The following is a 24,143-nucleotide window of genomic DNA, read 5'->3' as shown; positions in this document are numbered from 1 at the left end:
GTATACATCCTCAATAATTATCACTTGTAAAAAAAACACTTCCTGAGGGGTATACATCCTCAATAATCACCTGCAAAAAAAAAACTTCCTGAGGGGTATACATCCTCAATAATCATCACTTGTAAAAAAAACACTTCCTGAGGGGTATACATCCTCAATAATCATCACTTGTAAAAAAAACACATCCTGAGGGGGTACACATCCTCAACAATATTCTCTGGATCCACAAATATATCCACCCAGGGCACATCGTGATTTTTCTTACAGATCTTGAGGGGTAGACATCCTCACCAATATTGTCGGGATCCAAAAAAATACGAAGCAAGAGCACCCGGATCACCAACCTCAACATTGTCACTGGAAAAAAACACTGAAATTTCCACAGCACGCCACAAACCCATCCTCACCATTTTATTTTCCACGAAATTAGCACTCTTCACTGACAAATTCGAACCCAAAAAATATCCACCAGGACCACACTGATCTCTTGCTAAAAACCCTGAAACGATTGCAATGCAAAAATGGATATATAATGATTGGAAGGACGTACTGATTCATCATTAGCCTTATTTACATGAATTTTAGGTTGAAATTTAAGCTAATCTCCTCGATGGAGATATAAAAAATGCCAAAAATCTCATCGCACGAGTATATAAAAATATTTAATTCCCCTTCTTGGTGATTTCTACGTAAATTCGGAAGGTTGTTGATTCTCATGCTTTTTCAGGATTTCTAAGTAGACTAGGATATTTCGTATATTGGCAAGAACGTTTTCTTTTTAAAAATTGTTAAAATCATGATATCATTCGTGTGACTTGATGTTTCTCTCGTTTCGTTGGCATAATACTGTCAACTTCGTCTGCTTTTTGGTTTGAAGTTCGATTTTTATTGGCAATCTTCGATAGACACCACAGTCGTTGATGAAATACTCAGATCTTGACTAGAATCCAATCCCAGAGGTGTGATGTGATGCTAGTTGAGAGTTAAACAGATTATTCAACAATTTGTACAGCTTGAGGGGAAGGTACTTACAGCTTAATTAGTTTTTTTGGCGTCAGTTTTCTCGTCCTTTGCTTGACCACGACCCGAGAATTTTGCCATCCAGTCGATCAATCCACCCAGAAATAAATTACCGAACAGGTTCTCGAAGGGGATGAAAGGATCGTGAATATTGAGAAGAATTGATGATAACTATCAAAAATCATGAATTACAATTATTTGACGAGTTAAAATAATTCAATGAGAGGAATTTCACAGTAAATTCTTGCCACTCACTTTGAAGTATACAAAGAATATGACTATTCCAAAGTATACGAGTGCATGGGGTGCTGAAATTATGTCAGTCTTTTTGTCCAGAACGAAAATAATCGAGGCTACGAGGGATGCCTTGGTATAGCTGAAAGAATAAATATTGAATTAGGAAAATGGCAGGATATTTATAGGTGTATGGGTAATGATCGTAATTTGGTACTCACGGACTTGGCTGCATGAATTCCATTGCTGTTGGAGTCCAGACTCCTCGAATAAGACGTTCAAATAATTTCGTGAAACCAGCTCCATTGCCTAGTGAAAAATATTTTGATAGTTCTTCAATTATTTCTTCAACAAAAGGAGGTCATATTAATTATGGGAAAAATTAGATCCCTTCACCTTTAAGTGTTCCAATTAAAATCATAATGAGGTATGCGTTAGGGTAGAGTTTGGCAGCGTGTGTTACACCATCATAGACTTTCTTACACCTGCCAGAATGCAGAGTTTCATTTAATTGATTAATGGAGATAAATGTAATTACTCTTATTGAGTATCTTACCTGTAAATTTCTTTCATGGCAGAGCAGACTATTTTAATAGGAAGAAATTTCGCTAATTTGTATCCGATATCGAACGGCATGTAGAAAATAAAATACCTGAGGGATTGAGGATGAAAAAATTGTTTAGAATTTTCACGATATTCGTAGAGAAATGACTAGTGGAAATGGAATTGTTTATTTCGAATTAATATCTTGGTGGAATTACCAGACTGCGGTCGCTAATAGCACTTGTTGGGTATTTTTTAAGGGTGCAAGTATCGGTTCTCCAAGTAATCCATTGCATAACATTCCTCCAGCAAATACCACGAGCATCGTTGAGAGCCAGCATGACAGCGGATGTTTCCGCGAGAATGCTTGGGCGCCTTTGATGTCATAAAAATTCATTAATAATTAGTTAACTTTCGTTCTTTTCCATTCCTAATTATTCCATGCGAATTATTCCGGTATGAGTGGAGAATTTTTTGGGTTTTTAGATATATTAATTGATAAAGGGCAAATTAATTTTCTGTATGACACTGTATACAGTATTGAGGGGAAAATCGAGGTAAATACGAAAATAGATCAGCTTCAGTAGCCAAAACTGTTGATTTAGAAATATAAAAATTGCTCCAAGACATTTTGAATTATTATAATTACCAAAAATTCAATTTTAAAATAAAACGAAGAATCAAATTCTTTCTATAAATGATCGATAAATCTATTTCGCTTTCGATAGGTAAATAATTGAGAGAAATTACTCCTAGTTATGGAAATCAAGTGTTAAATATGAAAATTCAGTGAAAGTTCCTTTCAATTATTTCAATTAGATGTCTCAAACTTGAGGTAGATAAAAAAAATTACAATAAATGAAAAATCAATTATCACTGATTGTGCAGTTTAAATGCTAATTAGAGTGGAAACGTGTAATTTTGAGAGTCGGAATAAAAAAATGGTAGAGCGGTGAAAAATGGTGAAAACGAGTTGGATGATGTCCTCTCGGGGATTGGTTGGTCCACTTTAAATTTAGACTTCAGCTGTACGGGAGTTTTTAACATCTTACCGGGTCCCAAATCCTCTCTAACTTGCAGTGCACTTAGAACATCGTGTGCAATATCGAAATAAGGAAACATTTTGAGTTTTATGACCTGATTGGCCATGTCCAGGAATGCCTCTGCATCCATGGCTACTGGTGTCACCCCTCACGCGCGTTAATAAATTAATTATTCACTGGGGAATAATGAATATTTGGAAAATACTTGCACACGATTTTATTCTTCGTGGAGGCCGCGTGGTGGTGCCGAGTCACGAGACTCAACTGATTGCATGGATGGTATTTTTATTGACTACTCTGAGACACACACACATACACATTAAATTCGTGTTGGTGCTGACAATAGTCTTGCTTTACCGAACTATACATTTTTTTTTCATCATAAAAATTAAAAGAAAAACCGAATCCTTCCGTTTGGGATTATCACTAAAAATATTTAATAGTCCAAACGAATTTTTAGTGAAATTTCCATTATAAGTAATGACGTTGCAATGATGGAAAAAAAAGTCAAACGACGTATAATTTGGTATAAGTTTTCTCGAGCTAAATATTCATGAGATAACAATTTCTGATTAATTAACATTGATGACGCGGAAAGTCCTGAAATTTGCAAAATAATTTCAAATTTGTTGATAACGGAGGGATTTGGAAAAATTTGTAGCATCACTCGGTAAAATCACTCCCTGATGCACTGATTGCACTCTCAGCTGTCATTCAGCAGTGATAGGTTAGTGTTTGATGACTCCACAGCCAGTCAAAAAATATCGCAAAGTGTTCTCATATTTAATTAATAGAAGTGAAATTAATTCGTAAAAAAAGTCAATTAATTTGGAATAATGGCGACGTGTTTGGAGAATGTTCAGATGCCTTCCTGCGTGTGGTTTGAGGCTGGTGAGAAGCGAAATGCTCTCATGTCGATGCTCGCTGGGACTCTGGTAACCAATCCGCTATTTGTTTACTTCTGAAATATTCCAAAGAATTTTATTCTTCTTGTAATATCTTGAGGACTCAGTTCTAGAAATTATGGATTTTTTATTTTTTGGATTCATCTGAACAGTTTTTCATGGGCTGGTGGTTTATCATTGATGCTCACGCCAAGTACCACACAGAGATGGTCAGTGCTTATCACGTTTGTGGAGTTTTGGGAACATTATCGTTGTTTATGTAAGTAGATTGGATCCTTGGAGTACTGGGCGATGCTCCAGACATGCCAAAATTGAGTATCAGCTGAAGTAACTTTACATGATACAGCTCTATGATATTGAAGACATAGCTATTTTTTTTGGCATAGGAATTTGAGGAGATTATATTTTCAGGGTAAATTCAGTGACAAATGCCCAAATAAGGGGCGATGCTTATAATGGAGGATGTATGGGTGCCAGGGGAGCTAGGTTTTGGATGTTCGTTGGATTTGTCATCGGATTTGCAGCTGTCATTGCTGCGTGCTGGATTTTATTCGCTAATTTTGTTGCCAAGGGCAAGTGACTTTCATTTTTTCACATCTGAAGGAGTTGTTGTGGATATCTTCTCATTCTTCAGGTTTTTTCTTCCGAATTTCTGAGATGCGGTTGGCAAAATAAATGTGGGGACATATACAATTGTCGTTGAATGACGATAAAATAAAAATACGAAATATTTTTTCTATCTGATCTACGGAAATATACAAAACCATGAAAAATGAGAAAATCTCGGCAATAATTTCTTCATTAGGGATTAGGTATGTTGAAGGGTTTACGAAAATTCAGAGAATAATTTATTTATTATTTTGTACTCTCCACATCAGATGCTCCTCATCATTGGCCAGGAGTCGCCCTCTTCATGCAAAATATTTTCATCTTCCTCGGCTCTTTGACTTACAAATTCGGCAGGTCCGAGGATCAATGGAACTGAAACTCCTCGTACATTCTCGTTACTCGTCAGTATCTTCTAAGTTTATACGAAATTCAAGGAAAAAAAAACTCATAAGCTAGACAAAATTGTTTCAGTACTTCTAAAATTATTTATTGAATGACTCCCTTCAATAATATACTCACATACATGCAACAATTATAATCTAAGACCTAGTGATCTTACGAAGTGATTATACATAATAAATAAAAATTATAAAAATGAATTACAGCTAATTGGGATATACAGCAGTTCGATTCGTCCTTACTTTCTACGAATTATTGAAATTACGAATTAACTGCCTCGTTAATTCCCTATGTACAGTCTTTTATTCATAAACTACCTCTAAATGAGCAATCGAAATAATTCTCTATACACATAACTCCATGAACAGTATTTTCTACTGTGGAAAGATGACTAAAAAATGGTGAACAGTTTTTTTTTTGTACGGCAGTAAATTTTTCTTCGTGAAAATCTTCACGTGAAGTCCCCTAGATTTCTGTATATTAAAAAAAAACTGATCAGTATTAAGTGGAATATTTTTTCAACGTTGTAAGTTTTCTCCTTTCCCTAGAACACATGTTTCAATATTTAATTCTCGTATCCCCCTCCATTTCAAAAGGAGCCCCGAAAATCCTTAATACTGTGGATTAGGTGAATTTCTCTGAAAATTTTGATTCTGATTCTGGAGTAGCCCAGCCACAGGACTGGGTCTATTCTGCTCCATCTGCATTGACTGGCTCCAGCCAGGAGGTGGTGGTGGTCCAGGAATTTTTCCATAATTACCCCTATTGCTCCCCTGATAGCTTCCATAAGCGGAGTCATCGCTTCTTCTCGATATGTGCCCATACATACTTTCGGGTCTTCTGGGTCCAGTGGCACCTTCGGGCCCACTGCAACCCTGTCCCTGATTTGGCCCTCCAAGAGCCTGCTCCCGTTGTTCTCTCTGTTCTCTCTGTTCCCTCTGCTCTCTTTGTTCCCTCTGCTCTCTTTGTTCCCTCTGCTCTCTCTGTTCTCTCTGCTCTCTCTGTTCTCTCTGCTCTCTCTGTTCTCTCTGTTCTCTCTGCTCCCTTTGTCCACTCTGACTCGAATTCTGAGAATTTTGCGAACTCGATGGTGGGGGTACAGGGGCCCTACCGTAAATACTCGAAGGAGTAACTCCATAAATTCCACTCTCTCGTGTTGAAACACTCGTTGAAATCCCCCGAATACCGTAGATACTCTGAGTACAGGCTTGCAGCTGATTTTGCATATTTTGATTGGTACTGTTATGATTTTGGGCCTGAGAGTGATTGGGTGGTTGACTGGATGATGCCGATGAGGCCCCCTGTTCTCGACTGGGGAGGGGAAGAGTACTGGGTCCAATGCGCATGTGGTAGAGGCTCTGCGCGGGTACGAGGGGCCCTGGCTTTGGAATAACGAGGCCTTCTCTTGGGCCTGATGTAGATTTTGCGTAGACACTCTGGGATCGGTTGAGATTGGCCCGGGTCAGTGGTGGGGACTTGCAGTAGAGGGATTTTGTGCCGCCGTAGATCGATTCGACGCGTTCGATGGCGCTAGGTGGTGGTGAATAAATTGAGGATGCTCCGGTCACCGGGCGATAGGTTGCATAACCACCGGGAAATTTAGCGCCTGTTGCTTTGTCCAAATCGTCGTAGGGATCGTCCTCGGAGCGCATAGATGAATTATCTCCGTCGTCCAGGTCTACTGAATTGTGGGGACGCTTTGGGGAAAGGGCGTATTCGTGGACTAGGGAAGCTACTAGGCCACCGGCTATCGGACCCACCCAGTATACCCAGTGGCTGTCCCATCGGTTCATTACGAAGGCCGGGCCCAGGGCGCGAGCTGGATTCAGATACGGGCTCTGGAAATTGAGGGATTGTTGATGAGTTTTCAAAAATAATATGGCAATTAATTTGGGGGCCGAGTAATTGTGTTAAATATTTCAATTCAAAACTCTTTGAAATTTATCGTCGTCGGATAGTGGAGAGTGGGTGGGAATTAACAACAAAGACTCAGGTCTTTGGAGGAAGATAAACTTGGATTCAAAGTTGGCTGGAGAATTTTAACGATCTCTAACTTTATAAAAGTCTCAGTTCATTCTTTCCTCAGCGTTTTTGAAGTTTTATTTGTGATAGTTGAGGAGTAGGTGGGGTGATCGAGGATTCGCGAGAAAATAATAATGAAGCGGATTTAGGACGACCGAAGATATGAATTAGTAATATTATTTCCTTGGGTGATCGTGTAGGGGGGATTTATAATGAATAGTTTTTGAAAAAATTCAACTAACCGCGACTAAAGTGGCTGCTGTGTAGGCAGCAGCTAGTACAGCAGCAGGTCTCGATGAAATAGATCCCAGGAGATTTTTTGTACTGTCGCAATTAAGATGAGCGAGAACAATGAACACTGAAAGTGTTTTCTCTAGCAATAATTTCTCGATAGAGCTAGAGAGACGCCCAGTGGTGGATGGCATTGCCTGTACACCAGTCACCCTGAAACAATGAACAATAACAATGGAATTATTATGAAATTCATAACGAGAAAATTATGGGGGTCGCATATGGGTCACCTTATGCGGACTATCGAGTGATAGTTTTTTATTTGGAGTATCTTCAACCCCATTGATACATCATTATCCTACCACCGATACAATGTCATTTTTTTGGGGTGCAGGCAAATCTCCTGGGGGCTATAATGTTTATATTAGCCAGGGGTTACGAGAAGAGGGGGTGAGTGTGTGACTCGTAATCATCCGGGGTCATGGATATGTGAATTTTTATCGAGTACAGGGCGGGGGTGATAATTATTTGATTAAAAAATTCAGGTGCACCGAAAAAATGAATTTAAACGGATTGAATTCAGATCTCGAGTTTTCCCGAAAATAATCAAGTTTTTAAAAAGTCACGTTTTCTCCGTGAAAATAGAAAATTTAATGTAAATCGGGTGATAACAAAATTCGTTAGACTAATTGGGAAAACAGGTGAATTAAATTTTTTTATTGTTATGAAAAATCAAAGGAGAAATTTGGATGGTTTAAAATAGAATTCCCCTTGGCACTTGATTCAAGTACGTTGTGTCCAACCTGTGCACTATTCCAGCATTTCGCACGGTATCTCCAACAATACATAAGATTTTTTTTTTATTTACCCCAGGATATGGGTGGGTACACGCTGAAAATAAGGGGGGAGGGGTATTTCGGCTCACATTGAGCGTGATACGTTTTAAATAAATTTTCGGCTCAAGTGTCGAAGTTATTGGGGTCGGGGAGTATCAACCCTCGAGAAACCAGGTTTAACGAGCTATTGATACGTTCCCCACACCGCAGACGCTCCAGCACTTGTTCGTATCCATTTTTCCTGCCCCTCGCCGATTTTTTTCTCTCTTTGTTGTCGTCCGATAGATTAAACTACTGATCTCGATTAAATTCACTTGACATTTTTTTTTTTCAATTCTCGATCGCTTTTTCCCTTTTATAGTTTTTGGCAATTCTTATCGAAGTTCATCACTCGGTTTTGAAGTTTCAAGTGAATTATTTTGGCATGAATAAATCTAGGAGTAAGGTTGAAGCTAAAAAAATGAAATTTTGTGGATTAATATTCATGACTTGACAGCATATCTGGGCAAAATTTCAGACCAATAGGAAAAGCATTTTCCAAGATATTCGAGTTTTCTCAATAATTTTTTAATCGAATATATCACAAACTACAATTTTAAAATGTCGACTGAAATTGGAGATAATTTTCCGAGTATTCTGTTTTGAGTAATTATTTGAGGGTGATAAAATTGTCTTGGGGGAAAAAAATGAAGGCTGATGATTTCCAAAAATAAATTCAGTGTTTGCCCTTAATTGTAAAGTTCTGTGATGCTGGGAATACAGGGGGTAAGTCGACAGCCGACTTAAAATCTTCGTGGGAGCGGGTCACGTGCAAAGACCCCATTACCCCTCATGATCACTCCACATCAATGTGTAATGTCTTTGTAATGCTTCACGGTTAACAAAACTCTAATGCCCACCGACACGTGACAGAGATTAATCCACAAATTTTCATGATGAATTTTTATTTATCGGACACTGAGAAATTGGTTGATCGTTGGGATTTGCTCGTTTATGACAATGGCTGGGTACAAAGACGAATAAGGAGAATCCAACAGCAGGAAACGAAGGAGAGGGATAAGGGAGATGTATTTGAGACTTGTGTTAGCCTTTTTTCGTCGTATACCGTGTGAAACAGCCTCCACATCCGATTCCAACTCATTTGGAGAAATAAAGACTGCCAAGTGAAAGCTCGCTTTTAATCACACTACCGCAGCATTTAATCGCCCTTGTTTTTTCTTCGCCATTGTAATTGGGGAGAAATATTTGGGGCGATTAAATATTTTTAATGATTGAGGTGATATTTATTCATGACATAATTCACAACTCAGTCCTAAAAAAAAGTCAGAATAATTGATTGACTGCTAAAAAAAATTCTAAAAGAATCTCCAGAATGGTTTGGAAGCGAGAATGGAAGTATTGCGTGAATTTTAATTTTATTCGAAAGATCTGATCTAGTTTGAAAGTATCGGGGCAAAAATTTCCGTTGAAATCATAACTTTGGTCGTAAAAACTCGGGAGCGAAGCGGTTCAGGTATGAAAATTCCTGAGCAAACACTTGAATGAAAGGAGGCATTGGATAGAGGACCCAGAGGATTCCTTTGAGTGTCTTCCGAGGCCCTTTTTCGTCTGGCTGTGGATGTGGGGGGAGGGGCCTGGGCCAAGGCAGCTGCAGCAAGGTCCCAAAAGAAAGACCATCATCCTATACATACATGTATATAAATCGTAGAATTGCACCGGGGAAACACGTGCCAGCCACATGTTGCTGCTTGGTCGGAATCTCAAAAAAGGTGGGCCCCTCTCCCTTCAGAAAAGAATAAGGAAAAAAAAGCTGAGATGCGATACCGACTCCTCTTATTCACCAGATGTTCTTTACTAGTCACTCAACTCACCCCCGTGAATTTGTGTTCTAGGGTCTTGTTTTTTTTTCTCTCTTTTTCTCAAGTTATTCTATTTTTAGCGCTCGGGTTATTAGCAGGATAATTTCCAGACAGGAGATTCAGTGTGAGAAGATGAAAAAAATTTTGAAAAATTATTCTTCGGTTAATTGAGGGAACAGATTCGGAAAGCTGTAATTTTTTGAAGTATCAAATTTATCGAACATTTTTTTTGCGGATGGAGGTGAAGAATTTGCCGTTTTTTCGTTCGAAGGAAACTCCGTTTTAGGGCATATCATTCGGATTCCGGTAAATCTTCACTAGACGGATATATTGGTATTTGAGGAATAGATATTGGAGATTTAACCGTGTCTGGGTCTAGCAATAACTCCAAGTCTTCCTTACATTTGAAAGGGACGAAAATTTGTATGAGGGATTTCTGACCTGCGGTGACCGAGACCCGCATGCCATCCTCAATCTTGCCACCACCGAGGCCAATCACTTCCGAATAATAAATTCTAAATCCTAGAAGAGAATTTTGGAATCGGCGAGATTTTCAAAATATTTTCGAGAATGAAATTGCGATCGCCTTCATTATTTGTGATAGCAATATCTTGATAACAACGCAGACATTTTGTGGAGAAAATTGTCTCATCCGCCAAAAAATTGTTTGACATTTTTTTCAACCGTGTCTGAGATGAACGTACCATTGATCGAAGCATGGAATAGATTGAATGAAATCATGACAATAATTCTCAATCATCAGAATGAATAATATGAAAATGAGAAAAAGAACTGGTTTAAAAGGTTTTCCATGGCATCCGGTCGGCCACGCGCATTTCACTGTCGGCCTCACGCCGATGCTCAGGGGGTACCTCCACCTGCTTCCTCACAGCTGTTTCCTGATACCCATGTCAGCCCCCGCTTATTTACCATTATTATTTCCAATTTTTACGAAAAAAAAAGCCCCTACCAACCCGTGATTTCCACTCGACAATAACCGGATTGTCTCTCCCACGAGGAAGTAAAAAAAAAAGAAATCCGACATAAAGAAAAAGGAAAATGGGACAATTCGTGACAGATGCGATGAATGACTCGTACCATTTTTACTTGTATTTTTTTATCTGGTCCGAAGGGTGGCGGTGAGCCGGTTAGACCGACTCCTGGGTAACACTGTCAACTCCCCTGAGACGCGTGTCTATACCCTCTCCCTTTTGAAAACTTGTTTTATACGTTTTGGGGCCACTCGGCGGTCACCCAGTTAACTAGAGTATTGTTCGATTATTATTTCGGTACATATCGCACACTTGTTACCCATACGATGATTTTTTATCTCATTCCGTGGGGGTACGGCATATGGATGAGAACAAGATTCGCCATTCTTTTCCACAAAACGAGTCTCAAGTATTTTAAAACCGTAAAAAAAGTCTACTATTATTTTTCTGCCAATTTGTTACTCTCGATCATTCAATAATGACTCAACGACAGTTAAATAACAATTCAATATTCCATCCCGGTAGTATCATTAAAATTGTAGAAAAATTTCATTGAACCATAAATCGATTGCCACATGAAGATGTACAATGAGCCGTCTGTCATCCAGAAGATCCCCAAAGAAAAAAAAATATGAATGATAAAGAAAGGAGATATGAAGGTGGTACAAGAAACAGCTGCTGAGTATTGCCTGTGGGGTTTTCTTGTGAGGCACGCGCACACACACTTATACACCTTAACGCGTATACGCACAGGTATTCATTATCTCTGATGGGCCCTTTTCCCCCCCCTGACCGATCACCACCGATCCCCTCCCATTTTTCTGACCGGCTCTGGCTTTTGGTCCATTCGTAAAACATCTGCGGCAGCTGTTCCATGTCTTGGAGAAATTCACGTCCGCGTTGGTGGTTCTTCCTTTTGCTTGCCTCCCTTTCGGCTCTCTCCTATATGTTACCAACGAAAACGGCAGGTGCTCGACCAACACAACGTCAATTCAACTCTGAATTTTATACCTATGGCAATTATCTTGCCCCCCTCCTCTCTGCCTCTTTAAACTTTCCCTGCCTTAATTTATCAGGTTTTTTTTTTTGAGAAAATTATCCTGGCTCTCGTTATCCGGAGCTAATCTTTGGGCTAATTAAATTGTTTTGTACGGCTGGTGTAGCTTTGATGTAGTGGGAATAGAGGATTCAATTAATTTTATTGGCAAGGAATTCATCTCGGTGTTGTTTGGGGTTTTCTATTATTGTTTGGATCGGTAGTCTTGGAAATTGTGTCTTTTTTATGGTAATTTGAGTCGTTCTGTGGTTGGAGAGATGATGGCAGTGGTTTATTTTAAACTTACCCGTAGAGCATAGCTGCACCAGCAATTCCACCACCGCATTGGGCTGCTACGTACAGAGATGCACGAAATGGTGATATTTTTCTTGAAAATGCGAATGCTATGGAGACTGCAGGATTGACATGTCCACCTAGGAAAAAATCCAATTGTTCAATTGATTATAATTAATCAATTTGCACAGCGAAATTGTGACTCCACGTACATTGATGGAAATTCTTTCGATGTAGTGCCGAAGAGTCAGTCAATTTTCCATTAAAAAATCAATTAAATCAACTGACTTCATCATAAAAATGGAAATTGATAATGGAAATGGATGACAAATGGATGAAGATAATTAACTCACCACTGATATGTCCAAAAATGGTCCAGATCGCTGCAATGGAGCATCCAGTGCCGAGACAAGTAGCTAGGACCAATAATCCGCTGCCATGGACAATGACAGCAGCACCAGCTCCCAGTGAAACAAGGCAAAACATAAATGTTGCTAAACACTCGATAGCTACGGCACGCCAAAAATCAAGACTTCTGAACTCCTTGGACATGGAGGGTCTTCTGGTGTCTTGTCTCTCCTTGGGTGCATCCCTCAGGGTGGCAAGTTTAGACAATAGTTCGACAATATGTGCATCAACATCTCTCGATATTTCCGTCGCCATTTCTCTTATTTATTTAAAAGGTACAGAAGGGTGCGAACGTGTCAGCACTAACGTCAAAATATAACAATGGTTTTTGCACTTCCGGTTGCTCTTTTTCATCAGCGCATTGTTTCACCCTTTGTTATTCTCTCACAATACTCGTCTTTCTCGTCTCAATCTTTACGTACACTAGCACTTGGTTGATTTGTTTAAATGGCTTTCATTAGGAATTATGAGGATTAATTGAAGCGCACAAGTTGTGGCCTCAATCGCTTGCACAATCGTTTGAATTTGATTTGGGTTGAGCGATTTTATCCATCAATGTTGGATTATTTATTTTTAGTGGTTGAATTTTTTGGCGGAATTGTTTTGATTCCAGCGCGAATCAGTGGTATTTTTTTTTTTTTCACGGAGAATTTGTCGAGGATAATTTGTTAGGGGCGATGTTGGCGGTTCGGGTACACGCGTTCGAATGACGAGGAAATGTTGGAAGAGGGAGGGTACGAGAGACTAGGGAACAAGTGGGCACCAGTGCTCAGCCGACAGAACGCCCCCACCACCAGAGCAACCACTTCCTCGGGGGATTCTCCCCAAATTTAACCACTCCTCAATCCTAGTGAATCTTGGAATCGCCATTTTTTCACGGTGAAGACTTCATCGATGTACAGAGACAAAACATCTGTTACTCCCAGGAAAAATTCCTAACTTCAGGATTTGTAATTATTTTGATGGAAATGGTTCTTGCGGTTTACCAGCTGGTAGTCGATTTTTGTCAGTGAACAAGAAAGAAATCGGTAGTTTCTGGTAGAAAAAGACCTTGAGAGGATGTATTGAAAAACCAGGTGCTGCACGAAGGATCGCATCCATAATGATTTGAAATTGTGAATTGGAGCAATTTTTTTTTCTTTCATCTTCAGTAGAAAAAATAATACGTTGGGGAGAAGGGATGGTAATAATTAATGAATATTAATCTCTGGACGTAAATTAATTAATAATAATCAACTTCAATGATCATTCTTAAAAAAATGGAGAACCTTTCTGCTGCGGCTTAGCTTTGTTCCATCATGGCTCATTAGATCCCCTAGTGCAGCAAAAACTTGAGTAAAAAAACGTTTAATGAAACTCACACACGCATGATTCATTGACTTGTGGGCGACTCGTGACAGTGAGTCTTTCTCTCCTCTCGCATGCCAGCAATGAACTCGTTTATTCAATTAATTAACATCCCCCACTCTCAGTATTTCATCAAGTGATCGTTCAGAAGAGAGCAAAATATAAATTCTACATCGCACTCAATTACCTCATACTTAAAAAAATTTATTAGAAAGTTCTGGTAGGGCAATAAAATTTATTAATAAAGTTGTGAAAATGGAGCAAATCGGGAGTGAATCGACATTTTTTTTTTTTCGAATAAAAATTTATGTTCGTCCCATGATAATCAAAGCTCACTATTGGTTTCTAGATTGTTGGCACAGGATTAGGGTGGGATGGTTGTTTGACGGAAAAATTGAGTTTTGATGAAAAAATCGCCACGTGTCCTCGCGCGTGGCTGCCTCATAATATAGGATTTTTGGGCCCGACTGACCTCATTTTCCACATCCAAACAAAAAAATTAAACACAGCCTAAAAGAGTTAAATAGTAGAATTTTAATGAGCATCCCAAAATAATAAAAATAAAATTCGAATCCTTCCGATGGAAATGGAGTTATTGAGAAATTGAATTAATAGTAGCGAAAAAATAAAAATTCGCCGATTTTTTTATTGAAACATTACGAAATCGTGCAAGAAGCGCCATCCAACGGCTCTTTACCTGTTTACCGAAAGGTGTGGTCGATAAACTTGGTTTGGGTGGGGGAAATTTCACTGATCGTAAGTCGTGGAGTACGCTGAGTCAATTTTCATTCAGTGTCTTGCCGTTCGCGGCAAAATGGATACCTATGTGTCACTTTCATATAAAAAATTATTCAAACTTTTGTTAATCCTCTGCCCAATAATCGCGGTGCATACGCAGAACAATGATCCGTACAATGGTGGACGTTCTTATGGTAGAGATGGGGTTTTTGTGCCAGCGGGAGCACCTGAACGTCACACCTACGTCTACAAAAATCGAATGTATGGCTATCAGCCCAGTTACCTGGATCCCATATATATGGGACCCACGCGTGCACCTGAGGACAGATATCGACCTGAAGTGAGCATTTTTTTTTTCTTCTTGGAATTATCTTTATGGCTCAATTGGGGAAAAGCAGGGGATGACAGGTAGAGAAAAAAAAGTTTTGGGCGTTATTGGACTCGACATTTACTGGTCGCTGGGTTTGTTTACGACACCTTTCACGGCACGAAAGTGAGAGCTTTGGGAAATATCGTGCAGTTACGGTATGCAATAATTGTTGGGTGATGGCACCGTGGATTCTTCATTCTTTTGTTCGATGGGAATATTTGTTTTTACTCCTGGATTTTTTCAATAATTTTTTTTTTGCATTTCATAGATTTCCTCTAAGGGTCTTTTTCGTGAACTCAGGTGGTTTGAAATTGAGGCATTTAGTTCATTCGACTCAATCAAATAATTTCTACGTGATGTTTTTATCACTTATCAACAGTATGAATTACTGGAGAATCGGATTTTTATTTTGATAACTCATTCTTGAATGAATCAGTCGGGAAATTGTTGAAATACTCCGGAAATTAACGGTTGATGATTCATAGTTTCCTCGCGTCAGTTAATAACTTAATTACAACGACCAAGTGGGAGGTGGTGTTTCGTATAAAAAAATTCAATTCTGTGATTTTAATTGAACCCAGGATGGACCAAGGTATCCAAATCTACCAGGCATCCTCGGAGGATGGCGTGAGGACCTTCAGGGTCGACAACGTGCAGACTCGAAGAGATTAGAAATAGATCGAGATGTATTTGTTAATACCCATTACGGTCAGGTTCAGGGTTTCAAGGTTTATCTTTATGACCACCCTGAGGCGCGTCATCGACCCTGGAATCTACCGGTGGAGCGAGTGACGGGTCATGCAAATGTTTTCCTGGGGATACCGTATGCTGAGCCCCCGACCAAGCAGAAGAGGTTCAAGCCACCTCGTCCTCCGGCTAGATGGGAGCTAGTGCAAGCTGTTGACTGGGGTCCAGCATGCCCTCAGCCAGCTAATTATACTGGAGCAACAAAGGGCATTCGTGATGTCGATGAGGATTGTCTTTACTTGAATATCTTTACACCCTCTGTTGAGTCCAATGTCGCCAAACTCTACCCAGTGATGTTTTACATCCACGGTGGTGATTACATTCATGGTGCCAGCAACTTGTTCCCTGGACACATGCTTGCTGCATTCCATAATGTTGTTGTTGTATCCATAAATTATCGGTTAGGAGCTCTAGGATTTTTGAGCACTGGAGATGAAAATAGCCCAGGAAATTACGGGATATTTGATCAGGCAGCTGCACTTCAGTGGGTTTATGAGAATATTAAAGCCTTTAAGGGTGATCCAGAGGCTATTACATTGTTTGGGCCTGGAGCTGGAGCTGCCAGTGCTGGATTGTTGATGGTTGCTCCTAGGCAAGTTCTCTAGACAAATAGATTTAGATAAGTCAGTAATTGATCTGATTGATAATTAATTCTTTTTTTATCTAGAACAAGACATATGGTCTCGAAAGTGATTGCTCAATCGGGCTCAGCCCTCGCGGATTGGGCTCTGATTGTCGATAAATATCGAGCTCAGAACACGTCGCGAGTATACGCTGAGAAAATGGGGTGTAGTATTGAGAGCAGTTACACCATAGTTCAGTGTTTGACTTGGGGTCGTAGCTCGTACGATTTGGGTAATTCCAATCTCCAGCCCCAGGTTGGTATGTTGCCGTGGGCACCGGTGTTGGATCAAAATTTCACTGTGCTAAGGGATAATTACGACGACAATTACAGAGCCTCTGATTGGCATTTTTTTACTGAAACGCCTGAAGAGAGCATTAAACAGAAAAAATATCGGAAAGATATAGCATACATGGCTGGAGTTACCATGCAAGAGGCTTCCAATATTTTATTCAATAATGATACGTTGGCACGTGGAGGATATTTGTTCAATGCTGATATGTTTGATCAGAAAATTTGGGAGCTTGTTCTGAGGTACAATTATACCCTGAATCCTTATGGAGTTTATGAGGCTATTAAGTATATGTATACATACTGGCCGGATCCTACGAATGTCACGTTGATTCGTGAACAATACGTAAACGTATGTATATTGATTGAAAAAAATTTAGCTTATAGGCATTTGAAAAACTCTCTCTACTATCTCTGATGATTTTATTCCATCATGCTTAGACACGCATAGCGTGCCTCATACGCTGGTATAATTAAAAAATGAATTATCGATAATTTCAGTTGCTCTCGGATTTTCTGTACGTCGCACCATCCGATAAAATGGCAAAACTACTGGTTGAACGTAAAGTACCAGTTTTTTTGTACGTTTTGAATACAACTATTGAGGCACTCAATCTGGAACAATGGCGTCGCGTGCCTCACGATATTGAACATCTGTGGCTAACAGGAGCCCCATTCATGGATAAAGGTGCTCATTACCACAAATTAAACATTATAAAATGTGACGAGATTGATGGACCATTAATTTGAATTTTATAGAGTTCTTTCCGGACAAGTGGAAGATTAATCGTGAATCATGGACGGACAATGATCGTAATATGAGTCTCTTCTTTATGAAGTCTTATGCAAATTTTGCAACTTATGGCAATCCAACGCCAGCTCAGATACTGGGCCTTCACTTTGAAGAGGCTAAACTCGGATATCTCAAGTATTTGAATATTAATACAACGTACAACAGCTCGGTACTGTTTAATTATCGACAGACGGAGAGTGCCTTTTGGTCGCAGTATCTTCCGACAGTTATTGGTAGATTGGTGCCTACATATCCACCAGTCACTGAGTACTGGTGGGAGCCCAAACAACCACTGCAGATTGCATTCTGGTCGATGTCAACAGCTTGTTTATTGTTGATCGTTCTGTCTGTTGTCTGTTGTATGCTGTGGCGCAATGCCAAAAGGTAAGCAAGGTAAATCAGAACCAAAACCATGTGACTACAGACCTGACACTGGGATTTTGGTAGTGCATGTGTATGGAGGTTCTGGTGTATTTTCACTGTTCATTCATTTTAACTAACATTATCATTTATTTTGTAAATGCCTCGTAACAGCAAATTGCGAGCTGCTAGGAAATATACAGCTGAGATGGAAAGTAAGAGGGAATCGTAAAATTGCACTTATGCATTATTTCAGTTGATGCACCATTGAATATTGCTTTATTCGGTTGTTGTATTATCACAAAGAATATAGGATGAGGCGTTTATGGATTGCCATTGGATTTTAATAGCTTGCATTGTTTTGATGAAATAGGCAGTCCGATCACTACTATAGCGGAGATATCCTGATGGTCAGAGACGACGACTACTCGGAAGGAGTCGAGAATATAACTCATGCATCGAAAGACAATCTCTACGAATATCGCGATACACCAACGTTAAAATCAAGAATGCCGCGACAGAATGAGGCTAAATTACAAGAGCGTTTAGCTCAAAATCGCAAGTTCAGTTCAACGCCTTCATTGAGAAGTAATTCCAATGTATCTCTGAAGGATATGAGGAGTGAGGGCTTTGTTACCAGCTCGCCAAATGGCCAGCCAAGGCTCGGTAAATCATCGAGCCAATCAACCTTGACCAAAGGTAAAACCAGGACGCAGGTCGTGCAGGGAATACCTCAAACAGCTGTATAAAATTCAGAGCCAGAAAAAATTTATTGCAATTCAATACATTTTCTCTAGAAAATTTACACTTTTTTAAGTGCCTTTCACTAACACACGTTTGTGATTTTTTTATTAAAAAAAATACAATCACACTGATCTCATGGACGAGTTCATGAATGACGAAGGGAGAAAGCGAGTAAATAATTATGCAGTGATGAGTTTTAACGCAACGTATCTTCACTGGGCTTTTGAAATGAGCGAACAAATCCCAACTGAACAGAAGTTCCAAAGAAGATCAAAACGATCCTACCATTTTATTTAACGACGAAATTAATGATAAGCTGCTGGTGGCAAATTAATCATCACGATTCAACGTACTCTCGAGTAAGTCCACGTTTCTACATCACATATCCGTCCATTAATGCAACGACCATTGGCACGTACAACTAATTTTAATAATTATTGTATTATATTGTTAATGAATATATATTTAGAGACATTGAGAGAATGTTCTTCGAGGGATTCATTGAAAACGACCAATTAGTTAAGCAACTTAGTCGATCATTTCGTACAAACGTCATCATTAATTGTAGTTTAAGGGCAATCGAAGAATCAAATGTTCACTGAATCATATAAATTAAATGTAAAGACACTTTTTTAATAATTTTACACCGATTTTTGTAATATATATGACCACCACGTCACGGAGCTATCTTACCATAAACTTAGCGATAGATTTATTAACATTGAAATATGTTAAAGTCTACCAGATACACACAAAGTGTTCGATTAATGAAATTAATGTTGTATTGTATCAAATACATTTACACAACTTATCGTTTATATTTCGTTTATTGTAATAGAGTAGGTGAATATAGCACAGATTTTATACGAGGCTATGGATGAATAAAGATATGCAATGACGTCATCTGGTGGTATTCATTTGTGCTAGTTAGTTTTTGATTATGGTGTGTCATTCGTGATGGGGTGTAAGTGATTTGTTTTAGGGAGGAATTGAGGGAAAAAAAGGAGAAAAAAAAAATTGTCAGAAGTGGGATTCGAACCCACGCCCTCAGAGAGGACCAGAAGCCCCATCTGTTTAACTCAGCAATGACTGAGAAGGTATTACCTTGAGTCTGGCGCCTTAGACCGCTCGGCCATCCTGACAATATGACCATTTCGCAATTGATTCACTCTCAAATGATTTTTTTTTCTAATTGAAATATTCGACGCAATATTTCATTAAAAAAAATACTTGGGCTTCGTGAATATCATTTTTTTTCGGATTAACTTTCGATTTTTTCAGGGGGATTAGAAATAATGAAACACAGTGATTTTTGAGATCATATATATTTCGGAGGAAAATTAACAGTGATCGATTACATAAAATTTGAGTTTCAACCGTAATTCTTACAAATGAGTTTTTCATACCCTGACATCTCCTTCAATCGCATATTAAACAGATCAAAAAAAAAATGATAAACCAACAGTATAATGCTGATCATAAAAAGAATATTATGAATCGCTAGGATAACAATGAATTATTTTTAATAAAAATTCATACAGCAGAGGAACATTCTCCTTTTTTAAATCTTCATTAAAAAAATTAAACTTTGAGAAAGAAAATACAAATCTCACCCTGTGGATTTTCACTTAATTAAATCGATTTCGTATCCAATCAGGAAATTATTAAAAAAAAAAATGTGAAGTTTTGTGGAATCTACGGAACTCTGTGGCACGTAGGGCACAGATTATGCCTGATAGTTGCCTTAATCGACTAGATCGGTTAATGGGCCAGTGTTTGGAGTGTACACAGTACACAATAATATTTATATTAATCAATTAAGAGTAGGATATGAAGATGAGCTTATTATCAAAGTAATTATTGGAAATGGGAAAGATTTCACTAGAAAAAAAAATCAAAATAATTTTTTATTCTTCTCATCTTGCCTCTCTCCGCAATCACTCATTTTATCCATTCGATGCACTTCCGACGCGGTTTTACCATCTCAAAATTCGAATAAAAAATATATACTCTGTATTAAATCCAGAAAGAACAAAAAAAATTAATCGAAGTAGAGTTGAATCATACAATCATTTCTAAAAAATGACGTCTAATATATGTACACTAAATGTTAGTTTGTACATTTCGATTTTAAATAGAATAATCTTAATTATTATCTTACGCTGCTTATGATTAGGCCACCGGTATTACCCATCATCAATTGATCATGCAAATTATGTGAATTATAATTATGGCGCCTCGCCGGATGAGGAGGTGGAGGGAAGCTGTTGAGGTACAAAATTAACGACCTCGTGGTAGATTAATTCCTTCCATTTTTCCACTGGAAGGTCCATGTCCTCAAAGCTCTGGTCGTAGGGAAGAGACACTGGCTCATCAGTCGGGTCGGCATATTGCACTAGATACGGATGAGCCAGTGCCTGTTCAGCTGTTATTCTTTTCTCTGAATCCAACTCTAGCATCAATTCCAAAAGATCAATAGCTAGAACATTAAAATTCAATTTAACGTGTCCTCTTTCTCATTTTCATTAATTGGATTATTACCTAGGGGATTTGCTCCGCGGAAGACGTCCTTGAAATTTTTCTTCTTGAGGGGGGGTAAACTCTCTATATAATTCCTAGCCTGCAATAAATTACAATGACGGTAGTTAAGCTATTTTAAATTTTATACAAAAGCTGTGTAGACTCCGATCTATTCGATCATTCGTTTCTTCTTCATTGCCTTCGGGAACGTTGGAATAATTGAAATGAAATGAGTATTGAGACAAAAACTTGTGCACTGATTTTTTAATAATACCGATTTACCTCTTGACTTGTTATTTTGCTTAGAGTATCTTCTGTGGGTGTTCCACACAGTACAAGAACTCGTGTTAGATGGTCAATGTCTGCACATGGGTTAAGGCTTCTCTCTTTATGCGCTCAATAAACGCGAATTTCACTCATTAACATCATTCTAATTGCCAATTGTTAAAAATTTTGATGCATTCATAGATACAGAGGGAATGGATTTTCCAAGTGAGGGAAAAATTGAGAAGTTGAAACATGCGTGCTGCACCCAGAATTAATAGTCCAGTTGTCGCATGCTCTGGCCAATTAAGCATTTTGTGCCAATGCTTGTCAATTGTTTTAGCGCACAAACGATAATATAGATAGGAAAAATGAGTGCTGTTTCGTGATGGGAATGGATAAAATTAGTTGAAGGAGATAATGAGCAGGTGGGGAGAAATTATACTCGTTTGTATCTTTATTTTTGTTAATGAACTTTGGAGGATGTTGAGCTTTACTTCTGATAAACACAAGCTCACTTACCGACTCTGATGATATTTTCGTCATGAACTCGTCTCGAGGAGTGCCCAGAACTTCCATAATGAGGTTGAGTTGATGAATATCTGCTCTTGCTAAGGCTCCACAACAATTCTCTCCTTAATTCAATACTTGAATATTTATCTTGCCTTTTTTATCACTCTGGATTTAATAATTCGCTGGAGGATTCTCCAGAAATTGCAATCTATTTACTCTGACGATATGTAATAGCAAAGCGTTTCGACAGCTCGAAAGTAGTATGAAAGCAAGACCAAAGCTTTTTTTTCCCTTATCATCACATTAATTTGGGTCAGTTTAAATTTTGATAGCAAGAAAGCGTAGATCCTTAGCAATAAGCGAATGTATGAGATTTCGATGACACGTGAGTGTTGCAAACAATTAGTAATGCAGCAATTGACAATTGCATGATTAATCATAGATTAAATACATTGAAACAGTGCAGGTTGTGAAAATAGGATTTTAAATACGATTGAATGATAAAAGGATACGATCAGTGCCAGGGAACAGGGTCCTTCCAGTCAACAGCTCTGCCATTATGCAGCCGACCGACCAAATATCAACTAGGAATAACAATAAATATGTAGGATATTAATTAAAGGGTAAACAATGATTGATTTCAATAATTCAAGTGTCAAGTTCCGGTAGTTAAATCCGACTTTCAGATAAATGACGCTTTTCTACGATAATTATATCTTCAATATCTCTTGATCCAACGCGGGAAAATTTTTTCAATAGATAAAATCAACGACAAATAGTTTTATCAGTCCAATCAGACCTGTCTGATTGTAATGCATCCAATTGAGCATAATCTCGGGGGCTCTGTACCACCTGGTCGCTACATAACCAGTCATTTCGTTCTCAGTTGGTCTCGCTAGTCCAAAATCAAGGATTTTCAGTTCGCAGTCTTCATTCACTGCTATATTTGATGGTTTCAGGTCCTGAAAAATTGTTCAATTGTTCGGGAAATGTCTTCTGTCCTTTGGGGTGTACAAATCATTGTTTGAGTATTATTCAGAGGATAGATACCCTGTGAATGATTCCAGCAGAGTGAATGTATTTCAATCCTCTTAGAATCTGATAAACCAGGAATTGTACATGATCATCGGACAATTTCTGTGTTCTCACGATATTGTTGAGGTCTGCTCCCATCAGATGGGTCACCAGATATAGCTGCTGAAAGTCTTCAAGACTGGAGGCGGGGTGAAACACGTCTAGTAGACCGATTACCTGCAAATGATATTTGCTCTTGGATTTTTCTCATAATTCTCATTTCTCGACGTCTTATCCTTCTATCATTAATTCTTACATTTTCGTGGTTCATGTGCTTCAGCATACGCAACTCTCTGTATGTTCTTTTAGCGTGAACCGCTGATTGAAATGGTCGGGCTAACTTCTTTATTGCGACTTTCTGATTTGTCGTTTGATCAACAGCAGAACTGGAAAATTAAACCCAATTACTTGAATTGAGATTGTCAAATTGGAATTTCCAGCTTCTATTCTTCAAATAATTTACTTTTGTACAGTTTGAAGATCTATAACATTTGTAGAATGTTAATTGCTTTAAATAATAATAATAATAGATGGCACAGGTGAATTGGAACGTCTCCAATGGGATTTCAAAACTCAAAGAAGATAGATAACGACAATAAAGCCTGAGAAAAACTCCTAGGTGAGACGTTAGAGTATGATTGCAAAAAAAGTCGTGTGCAATTTCACTCTGCTCCTTCCTCACATTCGTCTTTTTTTTCCCCATTGTTTTTATTCATTGCAGGGTCAATCGGGTTAGTTGGATTGTATCGAATCGAATGGAACGCTGAGAATAGACAACCACTTGACTATTACAAGTGTAAGAGAGTGTCAAGGTCTTTCGATTGTTGCGTGATCAATAATAAAAATGGTATTCCCATGTGGAGCCATTATTTTATTAGATTAATGGACTATTGTGTTACGAATTAATTCATAAAATAGGGAGCGCGTCAATGCGAGTGAGGATTTTTAATTATTATTACCAAACTTGTCCATAGGCTCCTGAACCCACTGGTGCCAGCATCTGATATCTTTCTGGCACCTCCCATTCAGTCTTGTTGATCTCGATCTTGTGGAATTTAGGCATTTTTAATGCTTTTATCGTGGATCAGTTGATGCACTACTTCGTTTGAGTGAATTTGTCAGTATAATCTGTCAACATGCACTTGAAATGTATCACCGGGACCGATAAAAAAAACGTTCGTGCTCTACACCATCTCCAAATTAGTCCAAATAACGTGGGTGTGAGTGCGCGCGGGTAGAATGAAATATGGTGGATTGAAAGAGAGTTTGAGACATCACCGAGAGATGGCAGATAGTTCTTAATAAAGAATTTTGAATTTTAATTAATCA

The 24,143-nt window shown here is 38.6% G+C and overlaps 5 protein-coding genes and 1 non-coding gene across 10 annotated transcripts; 2 read left to right on the top strand and 4 right to left on the bottom strand.

Moving 5' to 3' along the window:
• Positions 1–506: 506 nt before the first annotated feature.
• LOC105265284 (trimeric intracellular cation channel type B) lies at positions 507–3,104 on the bottom strand (the record flags this gene model as incomplete). The annotated part of the gene is given in 8 exon segments (XM_011302695.1): positions 507–972; positions 1,033–1,191; positions 1,276–1,396; positions 1,476–1,563; positions 1,651–1,739; positions 1,811–1,906; positions 2,016–2,172; positions 2,850–3,104. Coding segments are annotated over 7 exon segments (828 nt in total). The 5' UTR covers positions 2,971–3,104.
• A 435-nt stretch (positions 3,105–3,539) lies between these two features.
• LOC105265280 (transmembrane protein 50A) lies at positions 3,540–4,953 on the top strand. Its single transcript, XM_011302689.1, has 4 exons — positions 3,540–3,775; positions 3,898–4,004; positions 4,157–4,317; positions 4,624–4,953. Exons 1-4 carry the CDS (start codon positions 3,677–3,679, stop codon positions 4,728–4,730), a joined length of 474 nt encoding a protein of 157 aa, XP_011300991.1. The 5' UTR covers positions 3,540–3,676; the 3' UTR covers positions 4,731–4,953.
• bib (big brain) lies at positions 4,753–13,116 on the bottom strand. Its single transcript, XM_011302690.1, has 4 exons — positions 12,377–13,116; positions 12,037–12,163; positions 7,018–7,219; positions 4,753–6,591 (listed from the first exon to the last, which is right to left on the bottom strand). Exons 1-4 carry the CDS (start codon positions 12,684–12,686, stop codon positions 5,365–5,367), a joined length of 1,866 nt encoding a protein of 621 aa, XP_011300992.1. The 5' UTR covers positions 12,687–13,116; the 3' UTR covers positions 4,753–5,364.
• A 1,415-nt stretch (positions 13,117–14,531) lies between these two features.
• Positions 14,532–19,346, top strand: Gli (carboxyl ester lipase-like protein Gli). 3 transcript variants are annotated; one of them, XM_011302692.1, is made up of 7 exons: positions 14,532–14,856; positions 15,468–16,225; positions 16,301–16,898; positions 17,048–17,234; positions 17,306–17,723; positions 17,874–17,914; positions 18,073–18,201. In XM_011302692.1, the coding sequence occupies exons 1-7, from the start codon at positions 14,593–14,595 to the stop codon at positions 18,105–18,107; spliced, it is 2,301 nt and encodes a 766-aa protein (XP_011300994.1). In that variant the 5' UTR covers positions 14,532–14,592; the 3' UTR covers positions 18,108–18,201. The 3 variants fall into 3 exon arrangements, with proteins under 3 accessions (XP_011300994.1, XP_011300995.1, XP_011300993.1); XM_011302693.1 differs by lacking the exon at positions 17,874–17,914 and having other exon boundaries at positions 14,533–14,856; positions 17,306–17,732; positions 18,073–18,162; XM_011302691.1 differs by lacking the exon at positions 17,874–17,914 and having other exon boundaries at positions 14,536–14,856; positions 18,073–19,346.
• A 115-nt stretch (positions 19,347–19,461) lies between these two features.
• Positions 19,462–19,585, bottom strand: TRNAL-CAA (transfer RNA leucine (anticodon CAA)). Its single transcript has 2 exons — positions 19,548–19,585; positions 19,462–19,506 (listed from the first exon to the last, which is right to left on the bottom strand). It is a non-coding gene; the product is annotated as a tRNA-Leu (tRNA).
• A 164-nt stretch (positions 19,586–19,749) lies between these two features.
• Positions 19,750–24,037, bottom strand: LOC105265276 (mitogen-activated protein kinase 14B). 3 transcript variants are annotated; one of them, XM_011302683.1, is made up of 8 exons: positions 23,774–24,037; positions 23,071–23,200; positions 22,791–22,991; positions 22,540–22,702; positions 22,253–22,324; positions 21,750–21,829; positions 20,985–21,063; positions 19,750–20,922 (listed from the first exon to the last, which is right to left on the bottom strand). In XM_011302683.1, exons 1-8 carry the CDS (start codon positions 23,875–23,877, stop codon positions 20,672–20,674), a joined length of 1,080 nt encoding a protein of 359 aa, XP_011300985.1. In that variant the 5' UTR covers positions 23,878–24,037; the 3' UTR covers positions 19,750–20,671. The 3 variants fall into 3 exon arrangements, with proteins under 3 accessions (XP_011300985.1, XP_011300986.1, XP_011300987.1); XM_011302684.1 differs by lacking the exon at positions 21,750–21,829 and adding an exon at positions 21,246–21,325; XM_011302685.1 differs by lacking the exon at positions 23,774–24,037 and adding an exon at positions 23,278–23,370.
• Between the last annotated feature and the right edge of the window lie 106 nt (positions 24,038–24,143).

Source organism: Fopius arisanus, unplaced genomic scaffold, assembly GCF_000806365.1.
Source record: "Fopius arisanus strain USDA-PBARC FA_bdor unplaced genomic scaffold, ASM80636v1 scaffold00029, whole genome shotgun sequence".
Taxonomy (NCBI): domain Eukaryota; kingdom Metazoa; phylum Arthropoda; class Insecta; order Hymenoptera; family Braconidae; genus Fopius; species Fopius arisanus.
This window is presented reverse-complemented; position numbering and strand designations above follow the sequence as displayed.